Source organism: Fimicolochytrium jonesii (assembly GCF_025526975.1).
Source record: "Fimicolochytrium jonesii strain JEL569 chromosome Unknown EV422scaffold_11, whole genome shotgun sequence".
NCBI classification, from domain to species: domain Eukaryota; kingdom Fungi; phylum Chytridiomycota; class Chytridiomycetes; order Spizellomycetales; family Powellomycetaceae; genus Fimicolochytrium; species Fimicolochytrium jonesii.
In genome coordinates, this window is record NW_026515678.1 from 57496 (window position 1) to 77539 (window position 20044).

The window sequence follows — 20044 nt, forward strand, 5'->3', positions numbered from 1 at the left end:
GCTCCACCGGCTGGTATATACGGCCTTCCTTGCGCCAGATGGAGCGAAGTCTGGCGGTTCCTAGGAGCAAGTGTTTCCTATCGCAATTGGATTGCGCACTTTGCATACCTGGCGGATCCTTTGTGCCCTTCACATGGATGTCCCACGGTGCGGGAGAGGTCCCACGGGCGTGGCAGCGAAGTAAAGACCAAAATGTTGCGAAGGGCGAAGGTCGTCTCCTGTACGAACAACCGTTTATTTTGGCCCATTTGTCCCGGAAGGGGCCGAACTCGCATCGAATCTTTGATCGTCGCCACCGTTGGGAAGGCGAAGGTTGCGAATCAAACGCGGTTACGCTGCGCGAAATGGACCTGGCATTACGTGTTACCGACACGGTTGTTGGCTGCTGGGGATCTGGCTTCCTTTGGGGCGACATACGTCGCCATTTTCTGCACACTTCGGCGTCAGTGATGGAGGACGTGGGAGAGTGTCGCAAGGAAGTCCGGCAGCCTCCCACGTCCTCGATCACTTGACCATGCGTGTGCTCTGCTGAATTGAAATTTTGGTTGTCAATATCGGGCGGTGAAACTTGTTGACGTCTTATCTGAAGGCCGAAAATGACCCAATGTAAGGCGGACGATTTCGAATCCGAGGGCACTTGGTCCGAGCGACGAAGATATCATCGAAGGACTCTCTTTCCAACACGCGGTATTCGGAACTGCCAGGCCGGACGATGGAGTCCGTTTCCGATTAGTGGCGCTGGGTCGCCGATGCTGCGAAGGCCTCACATCCAAGAATGGCGGCTCGTGTTCCAATCGTGTCACAAACACGAAAGGAGGCGCGCAAGTTCCGCATCCGGCACCCGTCCCTTCGTTTTATGGTCCAGTGGGAGAATTTCACGGCTCGACCGCCCTGCCCTGAAACGCATCTACTGAATGCGCAGGATGTACCAGGTGACGAATATCGGATGCCAGTCATGAAGCATCGAGGAGCTAGACGGACTTCTTGGCCGGGGGATTGAGGCTGTGAGGCTGCTGCCTTGGACCAAGTGGAACGAAAACGTAACAAAACCGAATATCGCTGGCCTTCGCGTCGCATCAGTGAAAGTTGGCAGTGGCGAAAGAAGAAACGACTGAAGTGGGTTTTGAAGATGAAGGTTGCGAATGAGATATACAAACGGCCAAACAGTACCCGGATACCCCTGTCGGAGGGCACTCGTTTTGATTGGATCGGACATCCCGATGGTCCTGCGAGTGGGCTGGAGGAAGTCCTGGGATACCGAAGGCGCTTTGAGCGCAACTATCGCTCTTATGCTTGGCTGTGCTTCAAGCGCCAACCGTAAAGGCCTTCCGATAATCAGGGCCCACATGGTCCGGGTGCGGCGGTAAATATCTAGGCGTATACGCCCAAGCATGTATGCACGCTGAGGAATGATACGAAGAACGAGGACCTCCACCCTCGACTACTCTCCTGCGATCGCCCCGACGGGGCAGACGGCCAAACCCGGAACGAAGGCACTGGATGCCAACTGTGCTACCATTGACGAAAAATATCCCCAATATGGGCCAGCACTTCGCAAACTCCTAACCTTCACAACAAACCAGTCCTCCACCTTCCGTTGCCTTCTGAACCGAACGGAGACAGTCCATCCCGCCCTTGCAACGACATGGCTGCCGACGCACCTCCTTTCGCTTTCGCGCCGGACCACTTTTATCTGGGCAACTTCCGGCTTCCTAGGTGCCCTGATGGCCACACAGTGCAGAAATTACAGAAGAGTCTGGCATCAAGTTGCCCCGGAATCATCCGACGCATACGGAAACGCAACGGTATGAGGCACAAACTGATGCTTGAGCTGGGCGGGATTTGGACATGGTTATGAAGAGGCATATGGAAGGTGCTGCCATCCTTATTCCCATCACCGGCACGGTGACTTCGAGTTCGACAACCGATGCACGGATCAAGGTGAGGGGGGTCGGGTTATGAATGGAGACATGGACAAGCGAAGGGCGAGCGTGAAGGCGGGCTCGTTGAGCCGGGCGCACGATAGCCCAGCTACCCAGTCGAAGCCATGAGTTGCCGCCAATGATCCCAATGAAGCGGGTCTCGTCATCGCTCCGTGACACGGATGACGAGTTGTCTGCGTTTCTCGAGCATTGTGACGCAACAACGCCGTGCAGATCCTATTCCATACCGCCGTCGATGGCGTAACACGGCCACGGATACCCTAGCAAAAAATTAGATCGTCGATGGGGGCTTCGAACGTCGGACTTGAAGCCTGACGCAGATCAATCATCACAACCCAAGCGCCTTCACTCCGAGAATATCACACCAACCTCATCAGGGACCGACACGTCCAGACGCATCTGTAAGTGCTTTCCACTCCGATGAGCTATCGAGCCCCGTAGTTGCCCCGCGGACTCAGACGAGGGTGCAGCTATTGCTGCCGTTCAGATTAACGGATGTTAGGAAGGTCCATATGAGCATCATCGATACCGTGGGCATCAACTCAGGTCGGCGTACGATGGGACCTCTTAGTAAGGGGTAACTATCGGATGCAATTTGGGTCACTTTCACCAATTGAGCCGTGAAGTAGGGGCCCCTTAGCCCAACCAAACGACGATGACCGAATGAATATACGAGGGAACCTTTGGATGAGATTCGATCTTCATGCATACGGACATTGGAAACTATGGATCTTCTGAAGGAACGACCAGGCATATGGCAGTGTTCCATTTTCTGGATGAAGGATACTTGCGGTTGTACCGCCGTCGTTTCCGGATGAAACGCCGGCGGAGTCCCTGACATTTTTTCTTTTCTTACAGCATTGGATCAGTAACTGGCCGCAGGCACTTGACGGTGATCAGAGAGATGAGCAAATACGACGAGGGTAGCGGAGATTATTGTTTTGAGTCGCTGTATGGCATCGCTTGCAAGGGATATGCGTTTTGTGGGCGAGGGGCACACAGTTATCAGTGAGACAGCATATACATTGGTATATTGTAGTACACAATCGTTTTCACATATCCAATATCATGCATGATACAAAGCCATAAGTAATCGAGAGCTGATTTGTGGATTGACGCTATATTTTCAGCTATCAAGACTCCGATGATGCAGGTCAAATTGCAAATTTTGACGGAGACTACATCAGATGTTTCGGGTGTGGTAACAGCTCCTTCGCATATTATCAGAGCACTGCAAGACCACTCATTTCCTCTCACTGACTTGCGATGAACGCAACGATGCCAAGCAGCTTCGATCAACAATGTCCAGGTACGTCGTCCGCTCACGCCGAGTCCGCTGAAGGGTGGAATTTACGACATATGGCTGGCTCGCACCTGTTTCTCTCAGGCGGCGATGCAAAGCAAGTAACCGTCTCAAACTCAACCGCTAACAGATGCATGGTTCGGGCAGTATTGCAAGAGGACGGCGATCAACGACACACAATAAGAAATGAGGCCACGACAGGTTATGATTTTTCTGAAAATGATGTATTCCGCGCAGAAGACATGTATGTACAGAGCCATTGATCTTTTCATTCGCGGCGAAAGCCACGCGCCAAAGCAGGGGGGAGGTGAGAGAGCGAGAACGAGAGAGAAAAAAACCAGCCCCCTGCAGCTATCGACGGGATCAAAAACGGAAAGAGAACGACGGGACGCTACGAAAAGGCGGTGATGATTGCGAGGGTGAAGGTATGATTGAGTAGCGCCGGACGGTGAAGGATTGGTGTAGGGTGAGTTTACTTGACGCGGTTGGGGTTTGCGGGCGAGTTCTTCCAGTTGGCTGAGAGTGACGAAGACAAAGGGAAACAATGAGCATCGTGTTCGAGGGATAGAGGAGTCGCGGTGCCGAGGAGGGACAATGATACTTACATGCCGCGAGCTTGAAGGCTTCCTTGTGGGCGATGTTGGGGTTCTCTTGCTTCACCTTGGCGAGCTCAGTCTGAGAGTCGGGTGGGGAAGATGAGGAAATGTGAGCATGTGTGTTTGAGAGCAGGCAGTCGACGACGAAGTAGTTAGACGCGTCAACGTACCTTCATGAACAAGTTGTAAGGCGAGGCACCGCGCTTGCCAGCTGCATAGGTAAGGAGGAGACGATGAGCAAGTGGTGACCAGTGAACTGAGATAGGGGATTGCTGTGCGGGAATGTGCACGATGGCGAGCATCTTGCGGAAGCTCTGGTACTTACCGGGCTTCTTGGGAGTCGCGGTCTTGTCAGTCTTTGCCTTGGGCATAGTTGGGATAGGTAGTTGGTAGTAAGGTACGGGTAAGGGTGGTAGTAGTAAGTTGCTACTAGTAGATAGTAGATGGATGGATGCGTGCTATGAAGTTTGCTATGGGGCGTGGAAGGAGGGAAGACTGCAAGACTGGGGCGACTAAGTGGGGTCTCTTATATACGCGCTAGCAGGGGAGCGACCAAGGCGGGCCTAGGAGAGAGCCCCCCCCATCGCCCCATAGCAAACTCCTATTAGCCGTCCAATCATATAGGGAAACGCGTGACCATCGCAATTTGAAGGAGGTGACTCACCGCCGTTCGCGCGACTTATTGAAGAAAGAGAGAGCCCTTGTTGGATGTGATTGGACCCAAGACCGCGAGGAAGGTCGCACATACAATATGCCCTTACTCAGAAATCCGCGCAACAGAATGCATGGGGCTCCTGCTGCTGCTGCTGTGCTTGCATATAAGAGGCCGAGGCATCTTTGTTCGCCGATGTTGACTTTTGGGCTCTCTTCTTATCTACGTATTTCGATCGATTCTTCAACCTTCGGCGAGGACCATCTTTCGGTTGCTTCGGATAGGAGCTGTTTCTAGTTCCAGTCAGTACTTACTGTTTCTCCTCGCAGACCACCTCGCAGACCACCTCGCAGACCACCTCGCCTTTCCTCAGAGAGCCTGCTCGAGACCCACCCTTCGCCATCGCACCTATTTAGAGGCATCGCTCAAGCTGTTCGGCGCAGTCGTCGTATACAGGTGTCACTGGAACTTGTAGAAGTCCCCCATGAAACACCTCTCAACAACGACGAAGCACCTCTTCTGTCTCGATCCCCACCGACCACTTCCTTATCGCCCATCGCCACTGCACCTCCACGTCGGTTCGCAGTCAGGGCACCATGTCATCGCACATTTCGTTCCTCGGCACAGTCACGTCAACTGTCTCGGAACCTACCTCTTGATGACCTTCCCTCGCCCATGGCATATACCGTTCATCGCCGATGTAGTCGCTTACGATCTTCCCAGGATGGCACAGGTAAACCAGGCTCGGGAATGCTCTAAGAATGTGTAGTTGGACATGGTCCCATTTCTTTCCTGGATGTCCGAAAATCTGTCCCCATCGCGCCCGTCCGAAAATAAGTGTCGGGTACGTACGTAAAATTCGAGCAACCTTATTATCCCGGTGGGATTGGCAAAGAAGTGACGACGGGATGAGGACCAGGTCTCCTTCTGTGCGTCGACCCTCGTTCCTGAAGGGCAGCCCCCTTCCCCACCGGCATGCACTTCATGTACTCTTTGAACGGAAACTTCCTTGCGCAATGCTGCAATTGGGCTGGTTGAAGTTCTACTACGGGGACGTACATACGGTAGCCGTGCCCATGACCTCAAATAACACCGTCGTGCCCGTCGCTCAAAAAACCATGTGAATCCAATACGAGCATGCCCGAATTCAACTCGGAGCAAGTCCTGCTGCTACTGTACATCTGATATGAAGCCATTACGAGCTTTCTCCGACAAGGGCTCTTTTCAGGCTCTTTGTCACGTTCGTGGCCAGTGTTCTGGATCGTTTCTGTATCGCAGGACGGAATGAGATTTGATGCACAAATGCCAATAAGCTACAAATTCAGCGCCCATCTTTGCCTTCCAAGCCTCCATCTCCCCGGCCAACAGCCTGAGCGTCCGAGATTCCCCCATCTCTTTCGCCAAGACTAACATCGACACAAACAGAGGAAGCCAGATTTCGCAACGCACGAAGGAATCCTTTTGGGTAATGCACACTGGCAAAATATGTTTTCAAACACAGAAGGAAACGCAGGCTTTCCACACTACAAAATTTCAAAAAAGAAAAAGGGGGGAAGAACATTCGAGAGGGAGACTCTTCTAAAGATCTCTTACTCTCCCCTTCTAACTGTCCCCTACATGTTTTATGACTTTCCTCTCCTCGAACGCGGCTATTTAGAAGTGATGTGTATGTGCCAAGGCAACAAAATGGTATAAGGCTACTTCATGACGAGGAAAGGAGAGAGGCGGGGAAGTGTCCATTTATTGAACAGAGATGGTCGCCTCCGTTGGCTGCGTGTCGAGCTTGGCCTTCGACAACGTCCTCTCGGGGGCCGCAGGCATGGAAGAGTGTGCGGTGGCGTTTTCCTTGGCCATCATGATCTCGTACGCGACCTCGCCCATCTCGCTCATGTCGTTTCCGTGCTCGTGGTGGTCGGCTCCGGGGCGGATGTGGAGGCCGGGGATCTTGTTCAGGATGAACAAGATGAGGAGGGAGAGGAAGAAGGACCATGCCGCGATGGTAACGCATCCAGCGAGCTGGTACCCAATCTGCTTCCAGTTGCCGTCGACGGCGCCCCCGGCGATCACGCCGCCGTCAAGCGCAGCGACCCATTGCTGGGCGAAGAAACCGGTCAGGACACCGCCGACGATGCCTCCGATACCGTGGACGCCCCATGCGTCGAGGGAGTCGTCGAAACCGAAGTGGTCTTTCAGACGGCAGGCCATGTTGCAGCACACACCGGATGCGGCGCCGATGATGATGGCAGCCCATGGTGCGACGAATCCAGATGCGGGAGTGATTCCGACGAGACCGGCGACGGCGCCAGAGCAGTAGCCGAGACCGGAGAGCTTGCCGTGGCGGAAGAAGTCCCACCCCATCCACGAAAGGGAGCCAGAGGCGGCAGCGAGGGTTGTGACGAGACCAGCCATGGCCGCACGAGGGGTGGCACCGACGGCGCTTCCGGCATTGAATCCGTACCATCCGAACCACAGGAGTCCGACTCCGAGGAAGACGTTGGTCATGTTGTGCGCCTTGAATGGTTCGTGGTCGCTCAACTTGCGCTTGCCGGCCATCAGGCAGTAAGCAAGACCGGCGAAACCGGAAGCGATGTGGACCGGGCCTCCACCGGCGAAGTCAAGAGCGCCGACACCACATGGGGTGTCCATGATCGTGTCAATGCAGGAGAGCGACTTGAGCCATCCACGAGCGGACCATGTCCAGTATGCGACGGGGTTGTAAACGAATGTCGACCACAACAGGATCTGCAAGTGAATGGAGGGACAAAGATGAGGATCGGCTAGAAGGTGAAGCATAAGCCCATGAGAGTTCAACTTACGAAGAGCATAGCTGGCAGCAATCGAATACGCTCAGCGACGGATCCGAAAATCAGAGCAGCGGTAATGGTCGCGAACTGCATTTGGTACAAAGCAAACAAGATGCCGGGGATTGTTGGCGCGGTCAATGGAAGAGCGTCCGCACCGAGACCCTTGAGGCCTCCGTGAGCAAGGTTACCCCAGAAACGTCCTCCCGTCTCCGAGAATGATAATGAGAATCCGAACAGGACCCACTAATTGAAGAAAGGGTGATGATCAGAAAAGGGTTTCTCGGGAGGGTGAACGCGGTCCTCGAGGCTTACCTGGATAGTAATGATCGACATGGCCAGCATACTAATCATAATCAACGAAAGCGAGTTCTTCACGCGACTCAGACCAGCGTAGAAGAGACCGAGACCGGGTGTCATGAAGAAGACGAGGGCCGTGCAGATAATGATGAACCCCGTTGAGGCGTATCCGTGCTCGACGAAAGGTGTCGCCCCAGCGTTTGTTAAAGGGTCTTGGAACGCCGTGCCGGCGACCGTGACGGCCGTGCCGTCGGTCAGGTTGAGAGAGGACATGGTGGGGTGGGGTTATTCGAGTTGAGGATGGGAATTTGTGGTGGTGATTGCGAGACGGTGGGAAACTCCGAGAGGGACGCGATGCTCGAGACTCGAAAAGAGGAGCGAACTGCGAACCTCGTACTAAAGTCGCTACCAAACCAAAAGGAATGTGCACAGGTGTATGGAGTAAGGGCTGAGGACGGGTTCCGGCAATGGGGCCGTTGCGCTTATATACTTTGCGGGCCGGATAAGGAAACAGGGATACGGACCGAAGCGGAGGGCGAGACTCTGGAGAAGGTTTGGGCGCGTTTCTGGGTTTGGCAGCAGCCCACAAACGCCATGAATCAGCACTTGCATTATGCACTTGCCATATGAAGGGCCAGCCCTGATGAGATGGAGGGCAAAACATACGAGATCCCCCACGCCACCCCCACAGACACAAGCAACGGGAGTAGGAGATCAAAGATCTCTGATGGGCCGTCTCCCCCACAAATGGTAACACACATAACAGAAACCTGCGTAAATGTTTAGACGCCGATTGTACGGTGACGGTTCCACCTGCACATGCTTTGCCAATAATGTCTCTTGTTTTGAAGCTCAGCGATAATGCGATTAAAGAGGGGCGGTGATTCTTATCGGAGACAGAGATAGCGCTGCGAAGACATCTTCGAGGTACCACCCCCGGTTGATGAATACGCACAATCGAGACCGGTAGTTCGGACATCGATTCCCTGATTCCACAAACCCCTTTGCATGTGTCAACAACTTTATGTCCAAGCCCCCCTCAAACGGAGGGGTCGTGTGGGGCTTCGGGAAATGTCGGAAGAAATAAACATGGACGCATTCACGTGACGTGCGCTGACCTTTGCGACTGCTGCGCCACTCAACCTCGGTTTTCCCATCTGATCTCCCAGGTCTCGGAAATCTCACTCCAATGCGTCCCAACACAATAGCCCAACACGACGATCTGGACATCAGACGCACGAGAAATACACCAGAGACAAGCATAGAGCATGTCCTGCTGTCTTTACTGTACGTCGCCAGTGCTGGACGTTGGATTGCAGGCTGGGAGATAGGATTGTCACTCTAGATTGCGTGGGAAAAAGTTGCTTCGACACCTGGACGATTACGAACCCGTCCGAAAACAACAGCTTCTCCAGCGAGGGGCGCATACAGCTTCCAGCTGAGCCAGAGGTCTCCACACCACGCTTTGCAAATTGCCTTCCGCGTCCGAGACCCACCTCTCGAGGTGGTTCTCCCCGTGGCCGGATGGTCCAGACAACAGAGCAACAGCAAAGCCCGCAAAGGTGTTTTCGAACTTACAGGTCTTGCATCGGGAGGCTGCCGTTTCTACGAACGTGGTGATCGAGATGTGAAAGCGGATCGGTTATCATGTTTGTCGGGCGGTGGTTTTTCCGGGGCAGGGTTTACGCGATTTCAGTGTTCTTTTGGGGACGCTGGGGCCTGTTAGTCCTACATTTTGTTTCGTGCGGCAGATATGATATCCGTCCGGCATGCAGCACATCATTCGTCGCTACCACACCGACGATGAGGGCATCGATCGAGGTGGGGTATAGTGGATGAGGACGGCCTTCGAGGCAAGAGCGATGCAGGGTTGGCACTTCAACCATGCGTGGTATCGAGAGAGGCCGACATCGCCATTCGCACAACAAATGTGAGGATCGACTCATACCGCGGGTGTCCTTCCTAGCAGGCCGTCCTAGCAGCGATGATTAAAGGTGGCCACGACGTCGTGTTGGAAAGACAGTGAAAAGCCGGAACGCACCGAGCGCTCGCCGTGATGATAGGTATCTTTCGGGCGTTTTCGAGCGCTCATTTGGGCGGTTCCGCTTTTCCGAGACCATATATATACAACTTGAGCAGGCGCGCCAGGCTCTCGAAAACGATGGTTGGGAAAGATGAAACTACAGTAGGCTGCCAGATATCTGGTTACGACGGGTTCGCCGAGCTTCCTGTGGATCCCAGAAGTCATGGGCTATTGTCAGTCTTGCCATGGGCTAGCGGTCGTGCTGAGAGGGTTTGCATGGGGGTCTGGAACTTGAGCCGGTGGCCATGTTCGGAATGATGCGTCCTTGGGGCGTCGTAACCAGATATTTGGCAGCCGACTGTATATTGGAGACCTGAAAGGACGGACAAACGGACCTGGGAAGGTTGACTGGGAGATAATCTGCACTTGTGTTGGATTTGTGGATTATTGGCATTTGTGAATGCTTTCCTCCGCCCTGCACATGTGGTAATGAGTCTTAGCGCATGACCCGACCATCTCTTGGATGCCGTACTGTACACAAAAGGGATGCAGGAACGATATGGCACCGTGCGTGACATGCGCCTGCCCTCTCGAAGGGCAATTTGCTTGGACTGCAGAGTCACCATGTGAATGCATGTAAACCCGTCGTCTCCACACTACTGTGGAATGCATCACAGGCAATCGTAGAATTCCTCCCGAATGCCCATCGGCATCTTGGCAAACCCAGGGGGACATTGACGTGCAACAAGAGGAAAAAATCTGTGCCATCCCCAATTCTTCACCGGCATGCTCTGTCAAATGGATACAACGGTGGCATGCATCCCCAGTCAAACCCTGACGAATGCAAAGAAAGACTTGACGATGGCTGGAATATGCATTATGAAGACACAGACATGCCTCCAAAATGCGATCCCCTCCTTCCCATACAAAACTGCAGACGCGGCGATGCCATCACAGCTATCCAAAACGGACAGCATGACGACTGGCGCTGCTGAGTTGCTCCGAGTCGAAATCGAAAGCCGTACTGTCGGAAACGGCACAATCTGCTTAGTAATTGACGGCATCATGAAAAGGCGGGCAGATTGTTTAGTGGGCAGTGGGCACAGCCACCACGGGCGACGGAGCGCGTGTCTCTTTTCTCATCATTTGTCCGTAACAACCGAATACGCCTCGTGCAAACAACCTGCCAGTCGGGCGTCTCCCCTTCCCCCTCCCCATAACCGCCCACCGTTTCAGAGAACGAGTTTTCCCACTGGGAAAAAAAACTACTTGACACCCCCGCTTGCTGTATGCTCGCTCTCGTCGACACATAAACACAAAGACATTATTAATAATCCAGAAACACAGCATACTAATACCTACCCTCCCATAATACGCCAGCCACTGTTTTTATCCCCCTTCTCCAACCTCCCCAAAAATATCCCACGCTCAGCCGACGCTCAAATCCCGGCACCCGTTAACAGTTTCTGCCCTCCCGATTATTCCGAGCGACTAAAAAATCACATCTACTCGATTGGAAGTCGCTTCCCCCCACCTCTGGCCCTCCTGGAGTCTATCGTTAGCAAAGCTTGTATATAGAAGGTCAATAATCGAGAAAAATGACGGCCGTGGCTGAAAATCCTCGAAGCCCCGATGAGTTTCTTTCGGAATACTTGGAATGTGAGTATGAAAATGGGACTTCCCCATCCAATAATCCCACCACCGACACACAATCTAACATCCCGATCTCTCAGCAGCGATAGGAAACCTCCCCTCAGAGCTCGCCTTCAACATGAGCGTCCTGCGAGACCTCGACGTGAAATTCCACTCCATGGTCGAGTCTATGCGGCATAACTCACGGTCCTATTCCGCGATTATGAAGCAGCGACGGACGGCGGGGTCGGCCGAGGGCGCGCCGGTGATTATTGGCGCGGATAAGGATGCGAGAGGGGCCTTGGTGGGGTATCGGCAGGATTATAAGATGGCGGTCGAGCAGGCGGATAGGAAGTTGGAGGCGAGTCAGAGAGTGTTGGATCAGGTAGGGGAGCGAGAGCGAATTGCGACCGATAGCGAGCGCGAGCGGAGCGAGTCCGCTGTAATACGGAGCGAAGCGAGTTTTTTGCGCCAAAGCGCAATGCTCCTAACACGGCATTTAGCGAGCTTCAGCGAGCGTCAGATCTTTTGCGAGCGAAGCGAGCACCACATTGCGCCAAAGGCGCAATGCTTCCCCTCACACAACCTCCTTGTCGCGATGTCAATCATCCAATCATCCAACCGTCGAACCAACCACTGATCATACTTTCCCTCTTTCGTAATAGTTCACATCCCACTACAGCCGCCTCGAAAAAGCGCTGCACCAATTCGAAGAAGAAGAAGCCGCGCGCCACTCGCACTCCACATCCACGCGGAAACGCAAACGCACAACGAGCGAAACTGACTCCCACATCATCGGGGTCACGCCCTCCCGGCGCCGTATCCGCCAAAAATCCGAGTCCGTCGCGCTGGAGGTCCCACAAACCATACCCGAGGTCGCGGTCGGGGTGGCTACATTGGGGATGAAGACGGGAACGTCGGAAGACGAGGAGGTGTATTGTATCTGCCAGCAGGTCTCGCATGGGGATATGGTCGCTTGTGATAACCAGGGCGTAAGTAACTTTTCCGTTCCCGATCTCCTCTCACCACAACGACCCAACTAACCTCATCCATCAGTGCGCCATCGAATGGTTCCACTACGCCTGCGTTGGCCTAACAACACCCCCCAAGGGTTCCTGGTACTGCACCACCTGTCTCTCACAAGGCATTGGCCGAAATCACCCTACACTGCCGACACCGGCGCCGGACGAGATTATTGATGTGGAGGGGGACGAGGATGTGAAGTTCATGGTGGATTCGGCGATTGCGAGTCCGGTGTCCAGTTTGGGGGAGGAAGGGAGAGGGAGTGGGAGGAAGGATACGGCGGCGGCGGTTAGGAGGAGGAAGAAGATGGAGGCGAGGGAGAGGGGTGGCGTTTAGGAGGTCTCCTCGCTTTCGCCGCCCCCACGTCGTACCCGCTTGTCGTGTGCGTGGAGAAAGGGCCAGCTGTTCATCTATTTCTCTCTTTTTGGTCTCATTCTCAACGCGGCGTGTCTTCCTCCACCCCCTCCTCTCTCCCTCTCTCATCGAGCGTAGTGCATCCATCCATATAGTACATTCCGCCGTATCTCTTCTGTATTACATAGTCCATCATCCTGGTTTCTTCGTACATAGATCTCCCTCTCCCTCTCTCTGCATACCCCATCCGCAATGTAATCAATATACACGGTCTTTTCAGTCTCATATTGTGGGTTTTCTTTCTCGGGGCTCAAGGGTCAGAAATAATTCACATTCATCAAAACTCAAAGGACATCCACAAAGATATGGACATGATCACCAGCTTTCTTCACTCGCCCTCACCCCTCAGGAACCTCCTCCCCAACAATACGCCTAATCCTCCCCCCACTACGCCTATCCACTCCCCCAGCATCCACCTCATTCCCCCCATCCCTCCTCCCCCTCCTCGCGGGCACAGCATCATACCCCTGCGCCGCCCACGGTTTCCTAACGCACAACACAACCAAACACCCAATCGCAAACGCCGTGAGGGAGGCAGAGAGGATGAATGCCGGGCGGAAACAGTGGGTTCCTGTACACTGCGGGTGCTGCTTCGATGTATTGTGTGTCCCATCAGCATGATCGGCAGATTTCGGCGTCCTCGAATCCATAACCACCCCAAAAACCATATTCAGCACCTGCCCGCCGACAGCCGGCCCCCACTGGAACCAACCCCAATGGGTTCCAAACCCGGCTACCCCGAACCATTTGGAGACGATCACGGGGGCGGTGGAAAAGAGGGAGCCGTAGGAGAAGCCGACCAGAGTGGTTGCGAGGGTTAGGAGGTGTGTTGGGGGTATAAGCGTAGCTGTTGATGTTGACAAGGTGATGGATTCCGGTAGGAATGTGACGACCACCTGCGCGACAAACATGACCCCCGCTGCACCCAGCAAAAAGACAAGCCGGGGGGTAGCGTACCGGGAATATGCGGCGTCGGATGCTACGCCGGTGGTGATACGGCCGAGACAGTTAAAGATGGAGATGAGGGAGACGTGGTGGGCTTGGGTTGATGCGATTGAGTTGGTTACGACGGCGCGGGGGAGGAGGGTGGTGGTGGTGTGCGGCGGGGAGAGGGCGAGGATGATTGCGCCGATATTGTTGATGTACATGAGGCCGGTGCCGCTGAGGCTGAGGAAGGCGAGCCAGAGGATCCAGGCGTCGGGGCGGTGGAAGAGGGAGGTGGGTGCGGTTGTCACCTCGGCTGCGGCTGCTCCTTCGTCGTCTGGCTCTGAGTCGCTTTGCCTGTCTTCTTCCCCGATGAGGACGCTGGATTCTGTCGAGTTATTCCCCATAGACCCAGGGCTTATCGTCCCGACTACAGCCCTCCCAAGCTCTTTCGACACGTCCTGCAACCCCATCGAAGCGACCAGGTTTGCCCCGCCAGTCGCGAGAGCCAGGAAAAGCAGGAACCCAAAAGTGTCGATGGCTGTCGGACCGCTACTGGATCCCACGGCCTCTGAATGCTGAGCGACCGGATAGTAGAATAGTTTGCTGAGTTGGGAGAAGATGAAGGCTGACAGGCCGAAGAGGGAAACGGATGTTCCGACGACTAGGCCGTGCATGCGTGGGTCGAAGTTGCGAACGTTTGTTGTTAAAGCTGCGTTCTAGAATGAACCGATACGAGTGGTGAGCCCATGCATATTTGGCAGAACAGCGGCTTAGTGACGCAGTATGTACATACATAGCCCGCCGCAGACCCGAGTCCCACAGATGCGTAACAGATCGCCATCAACGCCGCAGACAGAGACGCCCTATACGCCAATGCTAGCATCAAAAACGGACAGTGTGAGCCGCTTCTTCCCCCAACAGCGTGTGTGTCGGAACGGCATGTTTCCCCAACTTACCCATGCATCCATATCCCGAAAACAGACAAAACGCAGACAGCGTCGCAGTCCGTCTCGGTCCATATCTATCCGTCAAAGCGCCCATGATCGGAGCTGAGAGATATATCCCGAGCCTGGGAATATGCATGAACGCATGAGCTTCTCCTCCCGAATGACCAGTTACACGATCAGTCGCCAGCTCTTCCTGAAACGGCACCCACCTACCCGCCGCTACTTGCTATCAGGTTTGTCTGCGTCTGCGTGTATCCCACTGATATCGCAACTCCGCCCTTTAGCCAAGGCCTCGAAAATTGGTAACATTCCCGACAAACATATGGCTCTTACGTGTTGTACTGTAAGCCGAGAAGAGATATAGTGTTCCTCCGCATACCTAAAGCACCAAAGAGCGGTAAGCTAGAAGCCCACCAAGCAACAGTGCAACGAACCATGGAGAACCCCTACCATGGAAAGCAGAGACGCTGCGAACGAGACATTCCGGGCGCGGAGCAGCTGGGGGAGCGTACGAGGCGGCCGGGCGGCCTGGGTGGTGGGTGAGAGGAGGGGCATCCTTTCTGCGGGGGGCGATGAGTCTCCGGGCATCGTTGCTCCGGGTGAAGAAATTACCTGGAGCGCTGGAGCGCGGAGCTAAGTGGTTTGCGGAGCAGGAAGTATTGGAAGGCTCCCACGCGTGAGCTCATTGGGAATTGGTCCTTTTCAGAGCTCTCCAAGAAGGGTCTGAATTCGGAGCAGGAAAGGAGAGCCTCGGCACTATGGGAAAGCATAAGGACCACGACCGGAAGGGCAAGGACAAAAGCGACAGGCACAAGAAGAAGCATAAGAAGAAGGATGGTCGCGACGAGAAGGACAAGAAGCACCGGAAGGAGACGAAGGGCAAGAGGTCTAGATCACCATCTGGCTCGGAGTCTGGGAGCAGTGCGGATGAGTGGCTGGAGAAAGTAGCGCCCGGGTCGTCTAGTGTAAGTGAAAGACGCATTTCACACCGGGGGTTATGTAGGTTGTGAACTCATTTCGACACCTTTGCAGCAGGCACCAGCTACGGACATAGATATCGCAACTCTAGCACCAACACCAGCAGCCGCTGTACGCGAGGACTGGATGGCAGCGCCGTTCGAGGGCTTCGACTTCTCTGGGACACGAGGGATGGTCGTTCCTCGTAAGAAGGATAGGGACGTTGAGCGGGAAGAAGAGGAGAAGCGACGGTTGGCTATCCGCTCCGAGAGAGAGCTGAATCCATATTTCGCGAGCGGAGGAGATGGGATACCGCCAACAGGGAAGGAGACGGCTGCACAAGGTACGCGAGTGCGACTTGTTCGAAATCACAGAGCTAATCCCATGCTAACTCGTGACCATTTCGAAGCAGAAGCTCCAAAACGACGCTACGAGTTTGGCGACAGCGGCTCGAATTGGAGGATGATGAAACTGCGGCGTGTCCTGGAGACGGCTGCGGAAGAGAGCAGGGGACTAGAGGAGGTTGCGCTTGAGCGATATGGCTCCCTGGCGGATTTCCACGACGCGCAAGAGGAACGAGCGTTCCTGGACGACCGCCGATCAGCAGGCGGCTCGAAGAAGGATGAGTTTGGGAGAGATATCCCGTACAGACCTACTGTGAGATCTAGTTCATCGTTTCAGCGACCGCCGCACGATGGGGCATCCGGAAAGCGGCCGGCGGATGATAGCAGGAGCGATACGTCGTCGAAACGGTCGAAGGTGGAGCTTTCCCGAGAGAGTAGCTGGGCGTCCCAGTCTCGCGGCACTCCTGTCATCCCAGCGGCGGTCGTGCCGATACCAGCCGCAAAGCCACCCGCACAAGCGGGGACCAGCTCCGCTTTTGGAGGCAAAGCGGAGGGGGCAATACTTTCGAAGAACGAGCTTAATGCCCTGAACTCTAAAGTTTTGAAAGCGAAGCTGATGGGACTTCCCAATGCAGCGAAATTGGAAGCGGAATATGAACTGCAGAAGAAACGAGCCGAGGGAGGGCGAGATAACAACGCAAGCCACGTTGTGCTTTCAGCAGTCGATAGCAGAGGCCAATTGCAAGATATCGGCTCAGGCGCGTCCACGCCTACGAGCCAAGGTCCTCAGCGAAAACGGGTGAAAGTGGATAAAGGAACTCACGACGCGCAGGGCAACCGCCTCCGCTACGGCACAGAGGAAGACAAGCAAGGTCTGACGGACCTCATTCTGCAGGAGAAGATGGCCGGAGTCCACGATTTCGACGCCCACATGGCGGATCGGATCGCCAAAGACGCCACGTACGTGGACAACCTCGACTACATGGACGACAACATCGATAATCTCGCCAAACGGAAAACGACGACCGAACAGCAGAAGAGGAGTATCGCGATCGGCGATTTCCAGAAACACGAGAAGGCGGTGGCTAGATGTCCTTATTGCTATCATGAAGGGGAAAAGCCGAAGGCGCCCATCGTCGCGCTCGGCATCAAATCGTATCTTGCGCTGCCGGAGGTGGTTGATATGGTGCAGGGTCATTGTCTCATTGTGCCTATCGATCACGTTCTCACGACGTTGGAATGCGATGATGAGACTTGGGATGAGATTCGGGTTCGTATCATCGGTTTCCTTCGTGCGCTAATGGGCCGTATTTTTCCTTATATGCTTACATTTACCTATCTTGTCATAGAACTTCCAGAAGTGTCTGCTACAAATGTTTGCCGCGCAGAAGCAAGGCGTTGTCTTCATGGAGCAGGTCATAAACTTCAAATGGCATAAGCACACGGTGATCGAATGTATTCCGGTGCCTCTCAGCAACTGGGAGGACTGCCCTGCTTACTACAAGGTACGCTGACCCTTCCTTCGCCCTCCGATTGTAATTCCAACCCTTATCCAATGCTTACATTGCCACCATAGGAAGCAATCCTAGCAGCAGACGAAGAATGGACCCAGCACCGCAAACTCATCGACACCTCCAAACACGGTTTCCGCCGCTCCATGGTCAAGAACCTCCCCTACTTCCACGTCTGGTTCGACCCCAACCGCGGGATGGGCCACGTCATCGAGGACCAGGAGAACTGGAACGAGTGGTTTGGGAGGGAGGTTATTGCGAGCTTTTTGGATTTGTCGCCGGATAAGTGGAGACGCCCGAGGTGGATCAACCCGAAGGACCATGCGCCGAGAATGAAGTGGTTTTTAGAGAAGTGGAAGGGGTATGATTGGACGGCGATGTTGGAGGGTGGGGCTTATTGAACGTACGCGATCTGCCGATTCCGCACGCATACACGGTGGGGATCATCGGGTTCCATTTACAACATCACGGGCAGGGTAGAATGGGCCATACTTCAGCAGCAGAGTCGGCGCATTTTGGCGCGAAAAGCCTCATGCACGTCGCCATTAAGTACAATACTTTCGTCTATCTGAGGACCATACCCGGAACTTCTATATTGTCACATTCACGTCGCCCCCGACTCATTCCTCGCAACATGCACCACCCCCTCAACCGCATAAAACGAAACATCAACATCTCTCTGCACAAAACGCTGCTTGACCTGCGCAGCCTGCCCTGTCTTCACCGGCGACTGATGCTGATTCAGAGCGCCGTTACTGCCATGCTTCTCCGCGGCGGCTTGTGCTGATCCTTTCGCTTGCACGTTGATGATCCGCCGGCCTTCTTGCGGGAAGGTTTCACCGGGCTCGACGATCCGCCCGTGCAGATCGTCGTCGTAGGTTACGTCGACTAGGGGACCGCCTATCAGTGCTGCCCATGCCTACGTAGCATAGGTTGTGTGAGAAGAGCGAGCGCTACGTGAGAGCAGGGGGAGGCTTGTCTTACCTCGCAGGCAGGCACATCCCACTTGTTTCCCCACACCGCTATCCGGCGCAGGTATTGGTTCCTGGGTAGCGATTTTGCGATGGCTAGGAGGCCTTTGCCCGTGATCCCGTTGTAGTCGATCCAGAGGCTGCAGTAGAGTTCCGCGTTAGATCAGGAGCAGGTGGTAGACAAATACATTGTTGTCCCGAGCTGTGCTCATCGTTCTTTTACGTTTGTAATGCGTAGTTGTTCTCCAACATCGAGGCCACGGCATCCGCTCCCTCGTCTTTGATGGAGCATGAGCTCAGCTTGACGACGACCAGCGCCGGATGGCTATGCATTGCTCGGAACAATGCTACTCCGCCATCTCGCGTGATGTTATTGCTGCAGGTAGATGACATCCCGTCGTCAATCTCGTGGCTGGAATCCAACAAAGTTCGATTTACAACAAACCTCGACAAATCCAACTCGGCAATCCTCAAATTCGCCTTCACAGCCGTACTCCACCCATTAACCACATCATCATCACAAATCCTCATCTTCGCACACGCCACGTTCCTCAGCGTGAAGTTCCCAGTCTCCAGCATCCTCGTGACGTGCTGCATCACATCCGCCGCCACGGACGAGGAGAAGGTAGTACCCCGTGCAGAGTAGTTGTTACTGATGTTGAGGGTGATGAGCGAGGTGTTGTTGTGCAGGACCGTGCTGAGGGCGATGAGGGCGGTGGCGGTGAGGTAGGTGCGGGCGAGGTTGAGGGCTTCGAGGCTGGTATTTAGCTGGGAGAGGGGAAGATGTGTGAGGATTCGTGTAATAAGGCGAACTTCATTCTTCATGTACACACCTGCAGCATGTTGGCCATCTCCATCCCACCCTCCTCACTCGCTCCATTCCCGCTCATGTCCAAACTCCGCAAAACCTCATTGATCTGTAACGCCTGCGCGATCGCCCCGACACCTTGCGGACCGATATTGTTGTACCGCAGGTTCAGCGATTCCAGCGTCACGTCTTCCTATCCATAAGGAGTTAGTGCCGACTCACCACAACGTACTCCTGCAGTATAGTTACCCACCTTCAACCAGCTTGCAATACTCTTAGCTCCTTCATCCCCAATCTCATTGCAACCCAGGTCGAGTTCGCGTAGGGCGACACCGCATGGAGCTAGCGGTTTGAGGAGGACGGGGATGTAGCTATCTGACAGCCGGGTGTAGGAGAGATCTGGTTGGTTGCCGTTTAGCTTGAATGCGTCTGGGATTGGTCTGAAATCGTGCGTAATATGATGTCGTAGGATTCATCAGGAGGAGAGGTAGAACGGTCGGTGCAGAACCAACGTCAGTACGGTTGACTTGACTTGGAATCCATGAGCTGTTCTTACCCTCCATCAGTTGCCTTCTCCAGCATCTATCCGACAGAAAGTAATGAGGAATTTGAACAACAAACATGTCTTAGCAATCGTTACATACCCGTCGTAGCGATGGCACCACGAACACATCTTTCTCCTCACACAAGCTGAGATAATGCGTCAAATAGTCGGCGATTTGTTCAGACATATCAGAACAAGAACAGCCTTGCTAGACGGAAGATAAGGATATATGGCGCAGCTGCTCTGAAGTATTTTCGATGCTGGGCAAATCCTTTTGGGACCGAGCGGGCTTTCCACATCCTAGTTCTGACAGCGACTTCGTATGAAATTGACAGCGCGCCTTGCGTA

General features: G+C 54.3%; 6 protein-coding genes across 6 annotated transcripts; 2 read left to right on the forward strand and 4 right to left on the reverse strand.

Annotated features, from left to right (window-relative positions):
• Positions 1-3451: 3451 nt before the first annotated feature.
• Positions 3452-4406, reverse strand: EV422DRAFT_528567 (uncharacterized protein). The gene is made up of 3 exons (XM_053070287.1): positions 4013-4406; positions 3852-3921; positions 3452-3762 (listed from the first exon to the last, which is right to left on the reverse strand). The coding sequence occupies exons 1-3, from the start codon at positions 4211-4213 to the stop codon at positions 3719-3721; spliced, it is 315 nt and encodes a 104-aa protein (XP_052925601.1). The 5' UTR covers positions 4214-4406; the 3' UTR covers positions 3452-3718.
• Positions 4407-6234: 1828 nt separating this feature from the next.
• Positions 6235-7868, reverse strand: EV422DRAFT_496298 (ammonium transporter AmtB-like domain-containing protein; the record flags this gene model as incomplete). Its single annotated transcript, XM_053067866.1, has 3 exons — positions 6235-7236; positions 7311-7541; positions 7611-7868. The coding sequence occupies 3 exons, from the start codon at positions 7866-7868 to the stop codon at positions 6235-6237; spliced, it is 1491 nt and encodes a 496-aa protein (XP_052925602.1).
• A 2934-nt stretch (positions 7869-10802) lies between these two features.
• EV422DRAFT_528576 (uncharacterized protein) lies at positions 10803-12942 on the forward strand. Its single transcript, XM_053070288.1, has 4 exons — positions 10803-11277; positions 11352-11635; positions 11916-12242; positions 12307-12942. Exons 1-4 carry the CDS (start codon positions 11217-11219, stop codon positions 12607-12609), a joined length of 975 nt encoding a protein of 324 aa, XP_052925603.1. The 5' UTR covers positions 10803-11216; the 3' UTR covers positions 12610-12942.
• EV422DRAFT_47601 (major facilitator superfamily domain-containing protein) lies at positions 12900-15529 on the reverse strand. The gene is made up of 7 exons (XM_053067257.1): positions 15174-15529; positions 15012-15121; positions 14895-14940; positions 14775-14820; positions 14571-14683; positions 14408-14490; positions 12900-14330 (listed from the first exon to the last, which is right to left on the reverse strand). The coding sequence occupies exons 2-7, from the start codon at positions 15114-15116 to the stop codon at positions 13026-13028; spliced, it is 1698 nt and encodes a 565-aa protein (XP_052925604.1). The 5' UTR covers positions 15117-15121; positions 15174-15529; the 3' UTR covers positions 12900-13025.
• On the forward strand, positions 15094-18169 carry EV422DRAFT_47648 (CwfJ C-terminus 1-domain-containing protein-like protein). Its single transcript, XM_053067259.1, has 5 exons — positions 15094-15526; positions 15597-15861; positions 15928-17132; positions 17212-17367; positions 17439-18169. Exons 1-5 carry the CDS (start codon positions 15320-15322, stop codon positions 17772-17774), a joined length of 2169 nt encoding a protein of 722 aa, XP_052925605.1. The 5' UTR covers positions 15094-15319; the 3' UTR covers positions 17775-18169.
• Positions 17876-19971, reverse strand: EV422DRAFT_47627 (uncharacterized protein). Its single transcript, XM_053067258.1, has 8 exons — positions 19797-19971; positions 19709-19734; positions 19406-19592; positions 19178-19345; positions 18790-19112; positions 18568-18720; positions 18358-18484; positions 17876-18292 (listed from the first exon to the last, which is right to left on the reverse strand). Exons 1-8 carry the CDS (start codon positions 19881-19883, stop codon positions 17978-17980), a joined length of 1386 nt encoding a protein of 461 aa, XP_052925606.1. The 5' UTR covers positions 19884-19971; the 3' UTR covers positions 17876-17977.
• Positions 19972-20044: the final 73 nt, after the last annotated feature.

Excerpts from the sequence above, each read along its gene's own strand:
- EV422DRAFT_47627 (XM_053067258.1), bottom strand. The coding sequence starts at position 19,883 with ATGTCTGAACAAATCGCCGACTATTTGACGCATTATCTCAGCTTGTGT. Across the intron at positions 19,593-19,708 it reads GAGAAGGCAACTGATGGAGG|ACCAATCCCAGACGCATTCA; the intron begins GTAAGAACAGCT and ends GCACGATTTCAG. Across the intron at positions 18,485-18,567 it reads AACAACTACGCATTACAAAC|CCTCTGGATCGACTACAACG; the intron begins GTAAAAGAACGA and ends ACTCTACTGCAG.
- EV422DRAFT_47648 (XM_053067259.1), top strand. The coding sequence starts at position 15,320 with ATGGGAAAGCATAAGGACCACGACCGGAAGGGCAAGGACAAAAGCGAC. Across the intron at positions 15,527-15,596 it reads TAGCGCCCGGGTCGTCTAGT|GCACCAGCTACGGACATAGA; the intron begins GTAAGTGAAAGA and ends CCTTTGCAGCAG. Across the intron at positions 17,133-17,211 it reads AGACTTGGGATGAGATTCGG|AACTTCCAGAAGTGTCTGCT; the intron begins GTTCGTATCATC and ends ATCTTGTCATAG.
- EV422DRAFT_528576 (XM_053070288.1), top strand. The coding sequence starts at position 11,217 with ATGACGGCCGTGGCTGAAAATCCTCGAAGCCCCGATGAGTTTCTTTCG. Across the intron at positions 11,278-11,351 it reads TCTTTCGGAATACTTGGAAT|CAGCGATAGGAAACCTCCCC; the intron begins GTGAGTATGAAA and ends CCGATCTCTCAG. Across the intron at positions 12,243-12,306 it reads TCGCTTGTGATAACCAGGGC|TGCGCCATCGAATGGTTCCA; the intron begins GTAAGTAACTTT and ends CTCATCCATCAG.
- EV422DRAFT_47601 (XM_053067257.1), bottom strand. The coding sequence starts at position 15,116 with ATGCCCCTCCTCTCACCCACCACCCAGGCCGCCCGGCCGCCTCGTACG. Across the intron at positions 14,941-15,011 it reads CAGCGTCTCTGCTTTCCATG|GTATGCGGAGGAACACTATA; the intron begins GTAGGGGTTCTC and ends TTGGTGCTTTAG. Across the intron at positions 14,684-14,774 it reads CTGATAGCAAGTAGCGGCGG|GCTCGGGATATATCTCTCAG; the intron begins GTAGGTGGGTGC and ends GCATATTCCCAG.
- EV422DRAFT_528567 (XM_053070287.1), bottom strand. The coding sequence starts at position 4,213 with ATGCCCAAGGCAAAGACTGACAAGACCGCGACTCCCAAGAAGCCCGGT. Across the intron at positions 3,922-4,012 it reads CTTACAACTTGTTCATGAAG|ACTGAGCTCGCCAAGGTGAA; the intron begins GTACGTTGACGC and ends CCCGACTCTCAG. Across the intron at positions 3,763-3,851 it reads AGCCTTCAAGCTCGCGGCAT|CCAACTGGAAGAACTCGCCC; the intron begins GTAAGTATCATT and ends CGTCACTCTCAG.